Source organism: Fundulus heteroclitus, chromosome 9 (assembly GCF_011125445.2).
Source record: "Fundulus heteroclitus isolate FHET01 chromosome 9, MU-UCD_Fhet_4.1, whole genome shotgun sequence".
NCBI classification, from domain to species: Eukaryota; Metazoa; Chordata; class Actinopteri; order Cyprinodontiformes; family Fundulidae; genus Fundulus; species Fundulus heteroclitus.
Window position 1 is genome coordinate 37,986,679 of NC_046369.1, and position 20,913 is coordinate 38,007,591.

The 20,913-nt window shown below is 39.5% G+C and overlaps 1 protein-coding gene across 2 annotated transcripts in view; it reads right to left on the reverse strand.

Moving 5' to 3' along the window:
• Positions 1 to 20,913, reverse strand: part of si:ch211-51h4.2 — a 143,360-nt gene that overhangs the window by 10,732 nt on the left and 111,715 nt on the right. For both annotated transcript variants that reach the window (XM_036141614.1, XM_036141615.1), the window contains one exon: positions 432 to 474. In XM_036141614.1, the coding sequence (XP_035997507.1) occupies positions 432 to 474 (43 nt within the window). The remainder of the gene's footprint in view (positions 1 to 431; positions 475 to 20,913) is intronic.

Here is a 20,913-nt window from a genome sequence, read left to right on the forward strand (position 1 = left end):
GACTAGACAGAGTGTGAGGATTGGTGGGTCACCATCGGTGCCCCATGCTGGGGTTGGCAGCATTGTTGCATTGAAGCACGAAGGTTCTGGGTGCAAATCCTGATTTGGAGTCTTCCTGGATGAGGTCTGCTCTTTTCCCTGTGCATGCATGTATTATTTGTGGACACTTCTGTTTCCTAACATGATCAAGAGAATATGTTAATCTAAATTGCTTGTATGTGTGCATGGTTGTTTGTCCTGCATTAACTTAAACCATCAGCCTTTTCAAGTTTTTGGTTTCCAAAATTCTGAATTCCACAGCTGGGACTGATGGGCTATTTATGAGCTTGAAAGGTGTGACTTAGGATAAAAACCACAGAATGCACTTGAACTACTTTTCAAGAAACTCATGTTTCACATACAACCATGAAGAAAGCAGTTTGAAGACTTACTTTAGTCAGTGGAATGGTAGCTATCTCTCCAGCTTTTTCAGATCTGAGGAGAAAACATAGATGAAGGAAAAGTTGGTTCATCTGAAGAATACAGATGTATCTCTCACATTAACAAGACGTTTATCTGTACCAACACTAGGTGTCAAATCTTCATTGTGTGTGTATATACAGCATCCACAGCATTTTAATAATTTGGGTTGAGAAAACTGAAACCGGTCTGAGAAACTGTATGAATTCTTTTTTATTGGAAATCCCATCACTCACTATCAGGGACAGTTTGGGTGGCTGTGGAAAAAAATCTTTAAAAGACAAACTGAATCTGTGAAGTAGGGTGAGGACAGGATCACAATGTCTTTTCTGTAGGTGTTTCTTTCTGCTCTTGCAGATGTTTGTGCTTTATATTTCCTTTCAATGAAGATGAAACAAATTTCGTTCATGGAGAGAAACTAAGCAATACAAAAACTAGAACTCAAAGCAATAAAACCTGGGCCATAAGCACGCACTGTGGTTTCTTTGAACATCAGTTCAAACTGTACAGGATACATAAAATCTGGCTGAATAAAGACTTGCTAAATGAAGAATATGCTATCATATTTATTTAAGAACTGCCATAATTTTATTTAGCACAATCCAAATAATATTTTTACATGACCAGTGGTGTACCTCTCAGCTTTGACCTTTCGCCTGAAAGAGCTGCTTTTTTCCACACCATTTAAAGTTATTCTCCATGTGCCTGACTAGTTGAAACGACCGCTCATTCTACACAGGCGCCGATCCAAGATCTCTAAAATATGAGCATTGTTTCTCTGACAATAAAGGCTAAAGATGCATATTTTGTTTGGAAAATTAATCCAAATTTATTTCTCACTTCATTTTTTTAGTCATGCAGACAAATCTGCTCTCTACTCTATAGTCACATTCACCTAATTGCGCTCACTACCGTGCAAATGATGAACTGAAATTTCCAACAGGTGAGTTGAGTTCAAGGAGATCCAGTAAGATGTAACAAAGGAACTCATCCAGAACCATGTGTGACAGACCCAGAATTTTGGTTTGCATTTTTATGCTTTGACACATCTGTTTGATTTTTCTGCTCTGGTTGTGTGCTCCTTGAGACTCAGTGACATTATAAAAGCCATTTTCCCTTCATGACCAACTTTGTTCTGGATCCAAAATCTGGAACTACCAGAAGTCCATTTGGTTCTGTGAGTGAGACAGCAGCCTGATTTCACACCACACGTGGTTCCATTCTTTCTTCAGTGGCAGATCTGTTGCTGAAAACTGACCAGTCCAGGTTGTTCTGAAACTTTGAATTGATCCTCCTTTGTTTCCCTTCATACAGTGTCTCCAGAGGGACTGATAAGTTCCTGACAAATGTTTGACATTTATTATTGTAATATTGTTTTCACTGAGGGCTGCACAGTAGAGTGGTGTGGTTGCACTGTTGCCTTGCAGCAAGAAGGTCCTGGGTTCAAGTCCACCCTGGGTCTTTCTGCATGGAGTTTGCATGTTCTCTCCAGGTACTCTGGCTTCCTCCCACAGTTCAAAAATATGACTGTTAGGTTAACCGGCCTCTCTAAATTCTCCTTAGGTGTGAGTGTGCATGAATGGTTGTTTGTCCTGTCTCTGTTTTACTCTGCGATAGGCAGGCGACCTGTCCAGGGTGAACCCAGCTGTCAGTGCCTATCTCCCACTGACAGCTGGAGATAGGCACCAACACCCCTCACGACCCCACAAGGGATAAACGTGTTAGAAAATGGATGGATGGATGTTTTCATTGATTCCCAGTTCCAGAAGGATTTTTTTTAATGATGATCAAGAATTAAAGTGTACATTTTAGTGTTGATCCAACAACAAATCCTAACATTTGGGAGAGATTGCTCAATAAAAAGGAGAAGAACTCTTCCTTGAGATTGGTTAATAAACATTAATAATAGTTTAATATAGCGGTGTCATACTGCAACAGAAAACCCCTGAAATGTGAATGAGTGTCTGTTTCCTCTGTGTTCCTTTTTTTGTGTTTTAGGTTCAGCCACACCTACTGTAAATGTGGGAGAAACAGTCTTTAATTTTATTGTAAAGTATTAGTTATACAGTCAACAAACAATAAACTGTAGTTTCATGACTGGGAACTTCTTTAGATTGTTTGGGTTGATCTTTGGTTTTTAGCCATCCCTTGTTTTAATATTTTGCTTTGTTTTTATTGTAATTAAGGGTGCTCCATACTACAAATTCTTATCTTAACTTTTTAGAGTCTTTCTTGCACCATGCTGTTTGTGAATCGGTTTCAATTCTCATTCTAGTATTTTAGTTTTTAATTTCGGTTCATACTTTTGTGTCTTCTTCCGTTCTCCCTGTGTTATTTTCTGTGTTTATTAGTCGCTTCCTGAACTATACTGTCAGTTTCTTCATCTCCTCACCAGATTCTTCTGTTCTCCATTTGTCTGGACCTTCCTGCTGGTTTCTTACGCTTCAGTTGCTTTGTGGTTCTCTGTCTGTCATCTCCTCAGTTCTATGTGCCAGGTACTTTGTTTATGCAAGTCTTTATTTCAAACTTCAAGCTGTTTCTGCCATTTTTTCCGTGAGTACTTGCAAGTTCACAAAATAAAAAAAATTAACAATCCAAATCTCAGTCCATAAGGTTTAATAGAACGCTGGCACACACTTTGCTGTTAAAACAGCTTTAACTCTGCTGGGGAGGTTTTCCACAAGGTTTAAGAGTGTAGTTGTGGGATTTTTTGACTATTCTTCAAGAAGGGTGGGAGTGGTGGATTAGTGGTTAGAGAGTCAGGCGTTTGTATCTTGGAGAAGCTGCAAATGTTCCCCGTTCAAAATTCCGTCTATCTATTTATTTGTATTTGTCAGACACTGGATGAGAAGTTCTGGCTCACGGTCTCCCATCTAATTCATCTCAAAGTCATTCTATCAGGTTGTGGTCAGTATTCTATGCAGGCACGTCTAGTTCTTCCTCAACGAGCTCAATCAGCCATGGCCTTCACGACCTTCTTTTTGTTCAATTCTCTGAAGTCATGTTGGAACAGCAACGAGATAACCCCAAAATATTTCCACAAAACTGGAAGAATAAAATGATTTAAATTATCTTTTAATGCTGACATATTAAGAGTTCCTTACCCTGGAACTAAAGGACTGAGGCCAACCCCGTAAAAACACCCTCATACCTTAAATAACGCATGGTCACAAAACACGGCTCTACTGCTCTAGAGTCACGTGGCGATGCTTTACATCTGTGAATCCTACATTTTACATTACTAGGGGAGTTTGAGAGACAGGTAGGAGAGTACTTGGTATTCTGGAAGGTAAGTAGACTTGGTGGTGGAATGAGGATTGTGGAGTGTGTTCAGAGAAGGATCAGCAAAGGAGTCGGACACTGTGAGGACTGAAAAACGAAGAACAGAGTTGCCAGGAACACAGAGAGATGCAGTGCAAAGTGAAGGTAGAGGTAGCTAAGGCCAAACAAAGAGCGTACAGTGACTTGTATAATAGGTCGGACAGTAAGGAGGGAGAGAGAAAGATTTATACACGTTGGAGAGGCAGAGAGACAGAGATGTAAAGGATGTCCAGCAGGTTAGGGTGATAGGTACAACAAGTGTGATAGGAAGATGAAAAGAGTACTTTGAAGAGTTGATGAATGAAGAAAATGAGAGAACAAAGAGCAGAAGAAGTGACCTCTGTGGATCAGGAAGTAGCAAAGAATAATGATGAAGTAAGGAAGGCACTGAAACGGATAAAGAGTGGAAAGGAGGATATACCTGTGGAGGTATGCAAGTGTCTAGAAGAGTCAAGTAGAGGTTTTGACAAGGCTGTTCAATGAGATCTTAGGGTGTTTTAATTGAACAAAAAAAAAAAAAACTCAGCTCTCAAGGAAAAGAGATTGGTGATTTTCGCTCATCAAGCACTTTATCAATTCTTGCATGAATGAAAACAGAAGAACACAGTCTGAAAAGCCCTCTGTTCTGCTTCAACTACAACAACAACTACTCTTGCTTATATTGGTGTTGTTCAGCCACACAACAGCAATAAGACAATAACAAACATGGAAAGCAAGATACTTGGAAAACTTTAGTTTAGCTTTCATGAACAGGCTTTTGAACTCCTCCACAAGGTTGACACTAGAGATTTAATTTAAGGGAGAACTCCATCCCATCCGTACATGGCAGATTATGACTTTCACAGAAAGCCTCCCAGCCTACCTTTAATGAGGTAAAAAGACTGAAAAGATTGAAACACAAAAAAAAAACAAAAAAAACACTAAACAGTGTTTACAATGTCTACTAAAAATCTGATGTTGCAGGAGAGTAAAGGATGAACGGAGACCATTTCCTGTTTATACTAAATATCAAGCAGTTACTTTCAAATTTTCCAATCACAAGAGCAAGAAGATACCTGAGAAATGGAGAAGTGTCCTCTTTAAAGGAGCTATAAGTAAGATATTTACAGCAAAATCAACCTAAATCATTCTTATTTGTCACCTGGGAATTGGTCCTCTCCATCAACACTGTCTTAGTCATGTTTTTCTCCTTTCAAACCTAGAGGTATGGTCGAATTACTTCGGTTTAGAGCGTAGCCCATGTTTACTTCCTCGATCCTCAGCCAATCCTATGAGAGTTCCCAGGGGTATTTTATCTTGGCAAAGAAGCAGCAGCCTGCTAACATGGGAGCCAGTAGAAGAAGCAGACCAGAAATAGAACAGAATACAATATTATATACCAGTGTTTCCCGCAGCGCTATCTTGGCGTGGCGGCCGCCACGCCAAACTCACGCTACCGCCACGCCAACATTCCAAAAAAAAAAAAAAAAAAGTGCCGTTAACACGCGGTTTGTTGTTGTTGGTATTGCGCGTGCGTGAATGGCAGGGCAAAAACACATGGATACCCCCGCTCCGCCAGTCTGTCCGCGGAAAACGTGTTTTATTCCCCCCCCCCCGCTCCGCCGAAAACGTGTCGTCCACAACAACCCCCCCCGCCCCCCCCCCCCCCCCCCCCCCGCTCCGCGATTCGGTCCGCGGAAAACGTGTCGTCAACAAGCACCACCACCCCCCCACCACCCCCCCCCCCGCTCCGCGAGTCGGTCCGCATCGCATAAGCTGATTCCTGCGGGAAACACTGTATACCTATCCCATGTAAGTAAAATTTCACAACACACACGGTTTAAAAACGGCATAGTAGATTGTTGTGATTGGCAAGCTTTTGTACCGATGTGACCCACAAGGTGTCAGTATTACTGCTCCTTTAAGTCATTAATTTACACATTTACAAATTAAAAGCTTCGTTCTATTTTTAACTCCTTTCCAAATTGCCCCAATAACAACATCGTGGACAATATTCTTGCTTTACACACTGAATGAAAGATTAACCCTTACCCTACATAACCTAATAAGTGATATCATTCCTTTACTTAATGACATCAGAAGGTGATGGGAGACAGATCTGGGTCAGGTAATTACTGATGAGCATTGGATGACTTCTCTTAAGTGGATTCACACCTTGTCAGTGTGCTTGTCATGATCTCATCCAGTTGAAAGTGGTTTGAAGAGCTCACCTCATGAATGCTAGATTGGCTAAAATAATCGTAGCGCAGAGTCTTCTGACCCGTGTTGTAAAGGCCATCCAACAGATCATATTTACACGCTCTGGTCCTGTCCTGCTCCGTTTACCTTTTGGTCTCATATGTTTGATGCAAATTTAAAAATATTTGAGAAAACCCTCACTCCTAACCCTCTGTGTGCGATCGCCACAACTTGCTCCATATCAGACCAGGCTGATTGCAAAGTGGGGTTGCTTTTACTGTTCTCATAGCGAGAAGAGCCAGCTTGCTCTGCTGGAAGCAGCAAACTCCATCTAGTTTTACCAAATGGATAAGGAATATCATGTATTTTTCTGAACTTAGAAAATATTATATATGCATTAAAGGGAACCACCAGCAAATTTCCAGTGACCTGGTCCCCTTTTCTAAATTATTTTACAACACTTTATACACCCCTGGATGAGGGAAATCATGAGAAAAAGTACTTTTTTTTCCAGGTTATGTTACTTTTTTCTTGGTTTACGGTTATGCAACTTTCCTATTTAGCTATTTAGCACATTGCCATATGAGTTGTCATGTATTTTTATGTCTTCATTCTCATATATACATTTGGAATGATGTGGGGATGGTGCATTTTTGTGGGATTTATACTATTGTGTAAACAATGTTCTGAGATGTTTGTCTTATACTTAATAAAACATTGTTCTTATGCAAATTACATAAAGTAATAAAAAAGTAATAAAAAAACAGAACCACAAAAAGTGCCATCAAACTTTCCGTATTGACTTTACGGAAAGTTGGTGTGTTCTACTCATTTCTTGCCTCAGCATCCACCAGCCTTGCTCTGTGATTTCGGTGCACACCAGTCACTTCCACTCTGCTGTAATACCACTAACAGCTGACTTTAGAATAGTTAGCAGTGAGGAAATTTCATAACTTATTGCACAAATGGGATACCATCACAGTTTCATGTTTCATTTCAGCAACTTCCTGAGAGTGATCCATTCCTTCACAAATGCTTGTAGTCTGAAATTGATTAGAACACATGACTACAAAATTTGGACGGCTGAGTGAATAATTATGGCAATATGGTATAGCGGAGAACTCATGATGAAGATGTCTGCTTCATAATGAGTTTATATATTTAGAAGTATTTTATTAAAAGTCTGACCACATTATTTACTCTCCATAAGGAGGCCTGTAACTAATCTGCGTTTCCAGAGTTTGTAGAGAAACATCAAAAGGTGAAGGATTGTACTAAATAATAAATGTGTTACCAACAGATAAAGGAGAACACACAGTGTGTCACTGACAAATCTATGAATCACTAATCATTAACTATTGTCCTGATGCCTTGACACCAGTGTCGAACAGTTGGCTGGAAAGCGTCAGTGCTTCAAGAGGCTTCATCTCGCCATCACTACTGTCTGCCTTGTCCAGCCTTACGTTTATGACCCACACCTGTCCAAATAAACTGTTTCCAGCCTCTGCCAACCGGTCTGTCAGCTCCTGCTGTGAGTAGTCTGCTCTCAGCATTGCCAGGGTCCTGCTTGCTTCTGCAGCATTTACTATGAATACATCTGTTAATTGTAACACCTTGTCTGGCTCAAATATTGGGTTCTCTCATAGTCTGATTCATTACACCCACAAGTAAAGTCCAGGGCAAAAGAGTAGTTTAATATTGATGTGATTTATTACAGCACAGGTGTCCACTGCTCTAGAGTCCAGTGGCAGGATGTTTTACAACGTTAGGTCTGACACTTGCTGTTGCTTGTTGACATAGTGTAGAGAGTATTGACACCAGGAAAGTCCATTACTCTGCTTGTTTGGTCTGGAACAAAAGCTGACTTTATTTTTTCCCCATTTAGAGAGGTCTGCTTTCTCACTGTACTTTTGCAACATAACTATAACAACTGGTAACAGCCACGCATGTGACAATCGTTGCTCCTAAGGCAGGATGTAACACAGACCCGGAAATGGAGGAAAACTATTATGGAAATCTTGCATGCAGCACCTCTTTTTTGCATATTTGTGCTGTTATTACAGCTGCTAAATCACTGAGTGTTAGGAGCGGCTCATTCAATGCAGGTTTCCAGAAATGTTATTTCTAATTTTGGAGTGAGGTCATAGATTGAATCCTAAACCCTAAAGGCTGGTTCACACGGCAGAATAATTAGCCAGATTTTTGCTCCAACATTCCCTTCCAAGAGGCCCCAACTATCGGGGTGGCTCATAAGATATTCCTAAGAGATATTCCTGTCATGTGTGGTGTGTTAAGAGTGATTTGGTCCACTCGGTAGAACGACGGGACAACTCTAACCCCAAATCGGGGATTGTCAACATGTTGGATTGTCTTGCCCTGATATCCTAGCATGTGCGGTGTTCCAAGGACAAATGAGCATGCAGCCTGTTGAATGTCACGTTTAGCCAATCAGAAAGCAAGGAGAGGGAAACCTATAGTGAGAAATAAAAGACTTTCCCCTAGTTCCTAGTTGCTTGTCGTGGCTGAAAGTGGATATAAAGCTTTTGGTAGCTTTGTGGTCAATATCTGTAATTACCAGAATATAAAGTCACAGTCTGTGGGAAACATTGGAGTCCTAATGCTCAAACACAGCACAGAAAAAAATAAATAAAACAAACAAACAAAAAAATAAAAATTTCTCCAACACTGTTTTTTTTTTAATGTAAACCTAACATGGTGGACTGTGAAATCTTAATTCCTATTTTGTGCTGTATGTAAAGCTATTTGAAACAAAAATTATTTCAAATACCTAAAAGAGTTACAACAAAGGCTGGGAAGCATATACAGAAGACGGACAGAAGGAAAATTTTATGAGGCCAAGAAAATTAAGGTTGGATAAACTAAATCCCTTTAGTTAAGATACGTGACACTTTTTAAGTCACAAATGTATCATGCAAAATTGAGTACAATTACTCATTTAAGAATAGAAGAAGGAACTAATAACCTAAAAATACTCCATAGGTTCTATACAACTAACTACATACAGAGATTTTACAAATATTTGAAAAAAGAAGAAGAAAAAGATATGGCTTTGGTTATTGGCCTTTGGTTTCTTACTGCCACCCACTGGACTAACAGAGAAGTGCAGTTTTCTGCACAACCTCCTAATTCGTCATTTGGCTGATTTAAATAAATGGCTTACAGCACATGGAACTACATCTAATTAAAAGCCCCATGCCTTCATTTACCTTGGAAAACTAAAGAGGCTAATAGTGATCCTTTGCCCTCCCTGCTCAAATCTTCTGACAAAAAAAATAACAAAAAGTGCTGAAAAGGAGCTGTCAGAAAGTCACACGGGTCATAGGCAACCCATCTATAAGGCAAGGAGGAAAGAGCATGAAAAGCTGTTTCAGACTATTAGTCAATAAATTTTCACACAAATATGAGATCCTAATAAATGTATCTTGGTTACTCTGGAACATAAACAGTTCAACTCAGTTTAACTCTACAGAGTTTATAAAATGTTATAGTTTCAAACTCTGGCTCTGTGGACAAATTGGAGATAATGAAGAGGAGGGGATCTCCTGCAAATGCCCAGTCTTTTATGCTGATCACTGGTAACCCTGCATAGGACAGGCATTATTGTTCTTCAGCAGCAGCTTAAGCGGAGCAGGCGTGGCTTTCCAGAAAGGTTTGAACATCTGTGCATCCGTGTCCTGCTTCTGCTGCTCCTCCTAGGTCTTCAGTGTCATCGCCCTTTGCTCCACAGCTTTCCCTGATCCACCACTTTCAATTTTTGCTTAACCACTATGCCTCCACGTTCTATTTTGATTTACCTTAACTCCGTTGGTCTCTGTCTTCCTCTGAGGTAATCTTTCCAACAATATTGAGTTGTACTTGTGTTAGGCTCGTTCCTGAAACCTACACATCTCTTCAGTAATTACATGTATATATATATATATATATATATATATATATATATATATATATATATATATATATGTCTGTATGCTGATATATATATATATATATATATATATATATATATTAGGGCTGTCAATCAATTAAAAACATTTATCTAATAATTACATATTCTGTAATTAATTAATCTAAATTAATCGCATATAATTTTTGCTGTGAAAGTATATAAGTAAATATAATAAGTAAATATTTCAATTCAAATGATTTAATGAATAATCAGCATTAGATACATTAAAGTTCAAAAACTCTTTTATTCACATATCATTCCCTCAGACGTTTCAACATGTGTCGTTGTGGCAAATGTGGCACACAGTAATGTAGGGGACACCATGAAAATAAATGAACACTCCCCTCAATATCAACACTTTACAACAGTAAAGTAACGTCCGCCCTACTTCCGGGTTACGCCGGTAGGCAAAAGCAGGACTGTTCTCGCCAAACACAGTGACAAAACGGGTGAGCGTGCTCTTAGTTAGTTTATTTCCGAAACGTAAACAATGCCTACGACTTGTTGTGCTCCCGGTTGCACACAGAGGCATTCCAAATCGTTGGATGTACGTTTCTTTCGTTTACCAAAGGACAAAGAAAGACGAAAGAAATGGATAATTTCAATGAAAAGGATGCAGGCAGACAAATCCCAATGGACTGTGGGAGCCATCATACCCCAACAGAATTTGCAGTCTACACTTCATCTCCGGTAAATACAACTTAATTTTGCACTGGTCATTGTTCTGCTTATATAATTAAAGCCGCAAGCGGCGTCGATCGGCCCTGCAGCCAAGCGCCGCTCTGGCCTATTGGCGTCGTTTGCTCTGTTTGCATCTGCCACTGTGCTCGCCTTCTGCCGTCCAGTCCGGCGCGCAGGCGTGAAAAACCCAGATGAAAACAATAGCAGTGAACGACATAGATTAATATGCGTTATTTTTTTTTATCCGTTATTTTTTTTTAAATGAATTAATTGAAACTAACACGTTATTTTGACAGCCCTAATATATATATATATATATATATATATATATATATATATATATATATATATATATATATATATATATATATATATATATATATATATATATTTATATATCTACACACACACACACACACACACACACAGAAGAAAACCATCACTATGCCAAATAACAGAGACAAAACCCAAAACCTCTGAAACACAGCTGGTTGAACTGATGAAACAAAAACTGATAAAGAGGTGAATTCCTCTGGCCAGGTCCAGGTCATGTTCTCAGGATGTGTGAGCTATAAAGGCTCAGAGAAGTTGAATGCAGCATGCTATCAAAAAACACTGGAAGAAAATTTGCAGCTGCTCAGGTAATAAACTTGGATGTTTTTACATGGAAATGATCCAAACCACAAGGCCAAGGAAAAGTGTATTTGGCTACAGTTCAGTGCAGATTGCTTCAAGATGAGGCATTTTGGAGAGATGTCATGCAGATAGTTCAGTCCAGACAATCCAAGAACATACAGGAGCAAGAGGTGTTCTGCCAAGAAGAACGGGGAGCTTTGCTACCTGTGAAAATAAAGTGTTTCACAACGACCACAAAAGCTGCCACGGGTGTTAAAGGGGGCATTGAGAACTATGTTCCGTAAAATTTTCATAAAGGCCCTTTGGGTGGCTATTATTATTAATATTATTATTAGAGCAAAAAAATAAATACTTCACCAACAATGAGGGAACTGTCTTTGGACAATTACCATTTGCTGGAGAAGGGCAAGTAATCAGATCACTGTCAGGGTATTTAAACTTAAGTGCTCTACTTTAATTTGGTCAGAAGGATTTTAGCTCAGAAACTGACCACACAGAACCAATTAATGTTTCTCAAAGGCTTTCTCTAGAGGGGAGCATAAAGTACATATGGGTTAAAATTACAACCTTTCTAAAATTGTAAAAATTAGAAAGTTTAAGGACAATTTAGGCAGCATGCTCTGGAGCAGCTTGCACCACAGTGTGAAATGGCTGGGCTCTAGTCAGAAGTCAGTCTCTGTCTGAACCTGTGTGAACACTACCTGGGTGTCTTGCTCAGCAACGCCAAAATGGAGCAGGAAATGAACAGACTGATTGGGGAAATGCTTTAACGTGGATTCTGTTCCTGTCTGTCAAAGAAATCTGAGCCAAAAGCAAAGCTCATGAACAAAAGAACAAGACCTCAGATGTAAGAGGTTGAAATTAGCTTCCTCTTTAGGGTGAGCTGACTCAGCCTTAGAGGTGGGGTAGGATAACCTGCCATCTGGGGAGGGCTCTGAGAAAAGCTGTTGCTGCTCCTCATCAAAAGGAGTTCAGGTAGTTTATGGCATCTGATCCACATGCCTAGAAGGCTCCCCCCTTGGGAAGATTTCTGGGCCCATCCTTCTTGGAGGAAACCCTGGGGCAGACCCAGAAGATGCCGGAGAGACTAATTAGCTCCCCCTTCTGGACGAGGTACACCTTAGGATGCCCCAGAATGAGCCAAGTGTAAAGTAAGTGAGGGCTAAATGGGATCCCTGCTACACCTGCTGCAACTCAAGCTGTGATAAGACAAAAGCAATAGCTGATATATACATTTACAGTTACTATTGTTGTTGTTGTTTTTTTGGGGGTGGGGGGGCACCTGGCAAAAATAAACGTGTTATGACATAAATTTGGACTTGATTCCTTTTTTTGATCACTGATGATGCCCAATGTTTCACTAAAGACTAGTTTTTGTAATTCAGTGACAATAATAATTTAACTTTAGATCAGTTAAATCATCTTCCTCTATAAACCAATCTAAAGGGAAAAAAAAGTCAATTCATCCTTTAAGTCTCTTTGCCCAGTCAATGAAGTGCATTTTCCCCCCTCCCCTCAAATCACCACGACATTGCCTTTCTACAACCTGAAGCTCATCTACTTCAACTCTTTGTTCAGCCGTCTGCATTGGTAGAACCTTTAGCTTGTAACTCTCAAAGAAAAAAGAAGAAAAAAAAAGGCAATAAATGGTTAAATCCCCCATGAAGGTTGCAGCTTATCAGGATGCATTAGTTTTAGTTGCGCAGACCCAATAAAGTGACAGTTGTACATTTGTCCTCATTTAAGCAATCCAGAAAGTAATTCCTTAAGATAACAATCCATTAACACAGTGTTCTGAGAATTAATTGGTTATGCTAGAATAACAAGATCAGAAATGAATGAAGTTTGATATAAAATAATTAGCGTTTCAGACTGCTCTGATCGTCGGTAAACAGCTACGTACTCAATACACTGAAACAAAACCAGGCTAATTAAATGTTGCAGCGTAAGTAACACATTAGCTGTGCGCAGTGCTAGCAAACACTTGATGTAGAACGCATTTGATGCCTTGTCAGAATCATGCCATGCAGATTTGTATTCCTGTCCACTTCTTTTCTCTTTGACATTCTTCTAACCCTGTCTTATTGCTACTGCAGATCTTAGGTACTTTTTAAACCCAGAGCTGCGACGCGCCTCGCTAAACTGGGAGGATGAGAGACATAAAACTACTTAAGGGTCAAGTAAAAGCAAAAGGGCCACACTGTGGGGTGTTTTAAATCACCAAAGCCAACAAGCCTTAAAACTTTGGTGTCCAAACTTTCCAGCATCAGACCCACAAAACGATACCAGCAGAGACTCAGAACCAACTCCTGCAGGTCCAACATTACAAACAGTGCCAAGCTACTGAGAGAGCATTATAACACTAACAGCTTCAACAACAAATATTCCTATTGTTCATCTGTTTAGTGATGCATGAGAGTCATATGCTAAAGGCATATGAATACATTTTAATGAATCTGTCTCCGCTCTTTACATCTATTGAAATAAACAAGAATTACTGCTCTGACAGTAGAAATATTTTCAGTTCATCAAAATTTGGGTGCATTTGTTTCTATGTCAATTTATTCTACCAAAGATTTTCAATAAAGTTGATTCACCCACAGACAATCAGTACCCGTTATTACCACAAAAAACAAACAAAAGAAAAAAGTTGTCAAAAAAGAAAGAGACAAACAGGATTAGACAGGATTAACATTGGCTTGTGTTTCCATGGTGGAGAGCATATCCAGAGCAGAAGCAGCTCCAGTTTGACTCGGAGCTAGCTTTTCTCCCCTAGACAGGTGAGTAACAGCATGAAGTCAAATGTTTGTTTTTGTTGGTGTTACGGTCATGTCAGACTTGTGCTGCTATGTTTATTCGATTCAATGTAATGCTACAATTGTGGCATGTGGGTCAATTGCTGGAGTTGGACCAGCAATGGGCCAGGCATTACTGTTCTCACATTACTGTGAAGCGAGTAGCTGGTACCCCAGCTAACATAGTTAGCATTGGTTAATGCAGCCCGGTGGGTTTGTGAGCTGCCCACAGTGATCTTCGCGTACAGTCAGGGAATTTTGTTTTTAATGAAAAATGTAAAATTAAAACGGATAACTGGTCTGGTGCTTAGACTTTGGAAGCAGAGAGAGGCGTAGCTTGCATATCAAAGTATGACTACCATACTTTGATATACAGAGTTCAAGGCTGAAAGAATTGCTGAAAAGTCATAACCACACCACTCACGTCTTTGACAGTTGAAATTAGGTATTTCTGTTGATACGCTGTGCTTGGCTTTCCCTAAACATGGAGCTGTGCCTGATGGCTAAATGTCTCTACATTGGTCTCATCTGCCTAAAGGACATCAGGGCATTATTGTGCTATGTCCTGCTTACAGGGAAGAGATGTTCTCATTGAAACCCTTTTAAACAAGCCCTACTGTTTCTAAATGTACTGACATGAAGTTGAATACATAAGCACATGGCCCTGTAGAAGATGTACAATGCCTTTAAAAAGCAGTCCCCCTTTGAATTTTTCATTCTTTTAGTGTTTTGGTTGGTGAAAGAGAGTATAATTGATTGCAAAAAAATTCCCCCTTTTAAAGTAACTGATCCAACTGAGGTGAGATACAGCTACTTGCGGCCAGCACTCTCACACTTAGTGAACTGCAGATGACCTTAGAGCAGTTAACATATGTCAAACTATTGTAGTTAAAAACATAGGTAGTCCAGTATTAGAGAAAACTTCACAGAAAAGTAAAAGTCAGCAGATGGAAACAAAGTAATTTCCAACTCACTGGACATGCGATGGAGATAAAATAAACTTTGGTCTCATCTGCCTAAAGGACATTAGGGCATTATTGTGCTATGTCCTGCATACAGGGAAGAGATGTTCTCATTGAAACCCTTCTAAACAAGCCCTACTGTTTCTAAATGTACTGACGTGAAGTTGAATACATAAGCACATGGCCCTGTAGAAGATAAAATAAAGGAATATCTGCCTAGAATAGACAGTCTACACAAACTGACCAAGACACCTACAACCAGTCTGAATGGAAAATGGACTGAATGTATATGGGACATTTCTAGTCATGCTGACAACTCAAAGCAATTCACATTAGAGCCACATTCACCCACCAGCACACAGCTCAATAGGCAACAAGCCACGTACCCATTGACATGTGAATGGTGGTAATGAAACCACAACCTTCCAATTGCGAGACACAAGCCTGGAAACAAGTCAAAATGGATACATTAAACTGTAATGAGAACGTCCTAGCACTCGTTTATATGAATGATTCTATCCCGTACCAATAATTATTTTGTTCTCCTGCTCACTCCTCCAGTTCCACATTCTGTACAAATATTTCTTTTGACATTTCAAAGAGTCTTTCCTTTATACCTCTAAAAATAAACACCCTCTACCCATTACACATTTTGCACCATCTATTCTAATTTGATTATGCTCACCTCCACATCTTCATTGCTGACCTTCTCTGATGTCAAAAGCACTTTAATCAAGTTTGCTCTGCTAAATGTTAGGTCCCTGTACGCCAAGACTTATGTTAATGATTAGATTTTTCTTCACATTGTAGAATCCTTTTGACTGATACCTGGAGCGAAAGAAAAAAATCTAGTCCAACTTCCAATGTGTGCTTAAATGTGAGCAATTTTCCTTCCCTTGGCTGAGTGGGGGCAGTGGTACTCGCGCTTACTGTGGATTATAAAAAGCACCTTAAACACTCTTGGCTGTAAACTTAAGAGCTTTGAGGCCTCACAGCCATTTACTTTCTTCCAAATTCAGCAATGGGTCATGGTCTGGTTGAAGGAGGACCTAAATGCAGCACGTAGCTATAGCCAAAATAATTTTTAAATAAATAAAAAAGAAACTTAGAGAAGAAGTCACGGCAGAACCTGTCATGGAACAAATTACTGGAAAAAAACAGGCAGAAAAATAGCAGGGTAACAGCCAGGAAAACTGAGTCCAGAGCAGATTAATACCTTTATGGAGCAAGGACTCTTTAGCCAAAGCGGAAGTGCGTCAGCGTCCGAATAGATTAGTCAGTAAGGAAGATTGTAGAAAAAGTAGCCTGTATGCTCCCTCCCATGGCTAGTTTTGACTAGGAACTGAGCAACGTCCTTTACTGGTGCTAAGAAGCCTCATCACAGTCCCCTCATGAAAATCAAGGAAAACGTCCGGAGAGCAGAGAGCAAACACTTTCTCGTAACGATGTCAGAGTTAAAGGCTGTCTGAATTCGGCACAGCAGTCTGAAGCTCCTTTCCTCCCCACGAGAGAGCTCTTACTTTTGACCCCATGAAAGTTCAAGGAACAGGAGCTAGGAATAGGAGCAAGAAGCTATTATTAAGGGTATTTGGACAGAGCCAGTGAGTAAGGATACTGAGGGGACAAGCGGAGAGTGGCACTGATTGAATGCAGGTGAGAGTAATCGTCGGAAAATGGGAAAAAACTGAGACAGGTTGAATGCAGGGGGTTGAGGAAAGGAGACTAAGGCAACGTTCACACTGCACTTGGTGCTCAATTCCAATTTTATGCTGAAATTTGATTTTTTTGAGGTGGCCTTTCATACTACTATTAAAATGCGGCTGTCATAAGACTTCTGTCAGAATGGTTCTAGACCGCAAAGGGACCCAAATGTACAGATAACAAAAGGAGACGTCATACAGCAGTGCACTGTTTACGGAAGTAATGGTGAATGTAATGGTTCAATAAAGTTTTTGGACCACAACTTGGAACTGTATCACAACCATGAGGTGTGCCTGGTCCTTTGGATCTGTCAGATCTACTGTGCATGACCCAACCCTGTTCCTCGGACTTAGATCAAGCCTCAGCCATCCTGTCTGTATCCACTGCAGTGAGTAAGCCAGCTCTTTTCACTGCTAAGATCTCCAGCTTGCTCCTGCATAGGTTTCCTGTCTGCCCCAGGTCTTTGTCAATAAACACATTTAAAACACAACACTGTGTCAGGCTTGAATATTAGGTTCCCTGTTTTGTCAGGTGCATTACAGACTGTTGATGTCAACTTGCTCGGTTTCTGTTGTTTCTGCTGCTATAATGCCACTAAAAGTTCACTTGGAATGTTTAGTAACAAAGAAATTTCATGACAGGAATGTATTTCAGACCTATTGTACAGCTGGCATCCTATCATGGTACCACACTTGAATTCACTGAGCTCCTGACACCGACCCATTCTGGCACTGATGTTTGTAGAAGCAGTCTGCACCTCACTGGGCTTTATACATCTGGAGCCACGGAGTTGATTACAACAACTGTAATTAATGATTTGGCTGGGTGACCCAGTGTTTTTGGCTATATATGGTTTATCCACACACCTACACTGTAGTCTATAACCAAAGACTTTATGGTTTCAGGTCAGGAATTTTTCATCATCTATTTGCAATTTGACTTGGTCTAAAATAGAAATATCATCCAGAGCAAAAATGTGAACAGCCAACAACACAGCTACATTCCCCCTCAAAGCCTACAATCACAACAACATTTTTAGACTCATACAACATATGGGTCTAATTTGTCTTCCATCTAATATCCCATCACAGAACACCTGGAGCTCTAAAGAACACAGAGAGCCCATTAATGAAACTTGATTATTGGTTGGCAATAAAAATCCTCTGGTTCATTTAAAATCTCATATTTATATCGTTTACTTTATCTGTAATAAGCCAGACAATTGAAATGAAAGTCATTTAAAAACCAAGATCTAATTCTGCATTGCAGTATAGTCATAGAGTATTAATGTTTAGCAATCTTGCATAATCCTTGATACTGAGGCATTAATTTCCCTTCTGTTTATCTGGCTCCAAATCCCAACAGATTTCCTTTCAAAGCCCTTGACTTGAAAACAGAACAGCTTTGTTTTAAATCCATTGATTACATCACTCACTCCAAAAACCTCAACATCTATCTAACTTGAAAACCTCCTTTATTGTAAATCAGTTCAATAAGAGACATTCAGTGTTAGTCTGCTCTGTTTCTCCTTACTACCTGTGAGGCCCACATTAACACCCGGTGTTTACATGTCTGTTTTACAGCTGTTTAAAGGCTGTTTTACTATGAGAGAGTAAGTGTCACAGGGTAGGAGCTAAGTAAGACCTTAAGGCTTTGCCTTCATCTGCAAAAAACTGTGACTCTGTCTTCCAAATGTATTCAAAACTACTGTGTGACAAATGTCCTGCAATTCAAAAGCAACAATCCTCATGAATGGGGGATACACACCTACGTGTTCAACGTGGGTAAAAAGCTCACATACAATCATCAAAACTGACGTTATCTTAGTTTAAAGCTTTTAGAAATAATTTTTTGTCATGGCTACAATTATTTTTTATCAAAATGAAGCAAAATGTAGAATAAAAATATAAATTTTGCTGAAAAATATAGTGTATAAAAAATTGTTTTATTAATGTTGAGGGATACAATATATATAAACATTTACTTCTGGTTACAATGCAGTTGTCGACACGACAGGATTCTGTAGGTTGACGTCACACGAGACAGAGCTCAGGCACCACTAGGTCATCAGTAGCTCTGTGAGAAATGGCTTTTTGTTAGCATTACATTTCTCAGAATGAAGCGTACCAAAAAAAAAAAAAGAAGCAAAACAAAGGTGACATCAGTAAAGCTTTTAAGCATTGGTGTAAACGGGAAAGGGAAAGGAAGCAAAGGGGCTACGAAGCCACACTGAGGTTGCCACTTTCCTTCTGGACAAGTAAGTTAAATGTTTGCTAATGCTAACAAAAGGACCTGGCAGGCAACTGGCTGGCAAACAGTACAACTGAAGGTTAGAATGAGAACCGGTGAGTGTGAGTGTGGCATCTACTTAGACTTGTAGCTATCTCTTTTAAACTGTATTTGTTTCAGGCGAGATGGATTACACAACAAACAGCTTCAATGAACTAGAACTAGGGACCCACGTATGAATTTATTTTTATATTTGACAATTTCAAATAATACAGCCAAACAAGTCAATCTTTTTCGTATCTGACCATAAAACATCTGTCCAGAAACATGAAGAATTTCGAAGGGTCACAAACTGTACTTTATTGAGAAAAAAAACTCTGCACTATGCTTAAAGGCAGGATCTGGTACAGAAAAACAACCAGTTAAAAAAGGTTTTACCTATTCTCATCTTTAGCAACTTGCTAAAAGACACAATTAGATAAGTATGCATATAACTAAGCCTGTGTGTATCATTTGAATTGTAATAAAATGAGACTTTTCTTTTTTTCCCAATTTGTGTTAAATGAATTGTTTCTAATTTGAAATAATGTACTTTCATAAAGTACTCACTATTAAAATTCTGTAAAAAGGTTACTATAAGAGTTATATAAAGATTACTAAATCCTAAACATTTCACCTTGCAAAGTCAACAATAATTCAAATGTTATATAAAGCCCCAAATGAAAATCTAAATCATGCCCACTATATGAAACTGTTGTAAACTGCTTAAAATAGCTCAGATGAGAAACACAATAACCTTCACCCATCCAAAAGTCCTAATAATAAAGGTGCAACATATCTTGAAGCAAACTGCTGGTTCTGATGCAAGCTACGAGGCTGCACAATTCCCTGCGCTCGCTTTCATCTTTGTTAACACCACTTCTACCACAGCTAAACAGTGTTAAGAGCCCATAACTGCTTCAAAAGTCTCAACAGATGAGGTGAAACAAGGTTAAAATAAAGGGATTTGTGAAGGTATAAACAATCATGTGCTCTGAACAGATGGTTTCCCCCCCTCCACTACCAATTTACAGAAATCCACAAGAGGGCAATGTTGTTTAACTGAAACTCTGCCAGGCAGGGAGGAAAATGTACCCTTCATTGAAGGTGTTGAAGCCATATGGGTCACAGTCACAGCTCTATGTTTTTTTAAAAAGATGAACAATGAACAGTGATGGGTAGCGGGAGAAAAATAACAGAAATAAAAATTCATGCCAAGCAATCAGAATGAAAGTTTTTCTTTTTTGTCAAATCAGTGTAATAAAAGAGTCTTTAATGGAAAAGGAAGGCCTGAGCCAGGGAACCATTACAATCCAAAGATGCTTTGAAATAATTACATATTCTGCACAAGAGCTTTTAATTGCACACATTCACACAATTTTCTGCTGATGTATCATCACTGTCACTCTTGGCTATCAGCGTAATAGAATCATCCAGTCAGAACCACAAATGGAAATCTGCTGCTGCCTTTTTATGCTCTCAGAATGGGTGTTGACAATAAAATGCCATAAAAAGATCCTTGTGCTCAGAAATGTTCTTTGACAGTGTGTTATTCCACCTTTTGTACCAGCGAAGGATTCCGTCGGCAGCACTGCACCACACTGTCTCAGTCCAGCCGAACAATTTTCGATTCAAGATGAAAAGAGCAAGTGGACCTTACGGTGGACGAATTAACTGTCCGCCTCAATTTTCATACCTATGCCGTCAAGAAAGTCTCTGAGAGGATCTGTTTGGAATCAGAAAGTTGGGCGTCCAGCAACAGTAAGCAGCCTTTGATGAAGCCATCTGATGCTACAACTGTACTGCCTCAGTCTGACACTGTTCAACCAGCCGTTCTGAGGTCTGTAAGATACTGGGAGCTTTATTTCACAACCAACACTTAAAGGCTATTTTAAGAGAATCATAGACACCTGCCAAACCTAGTTAAAGCTAAATTCGAATGAAT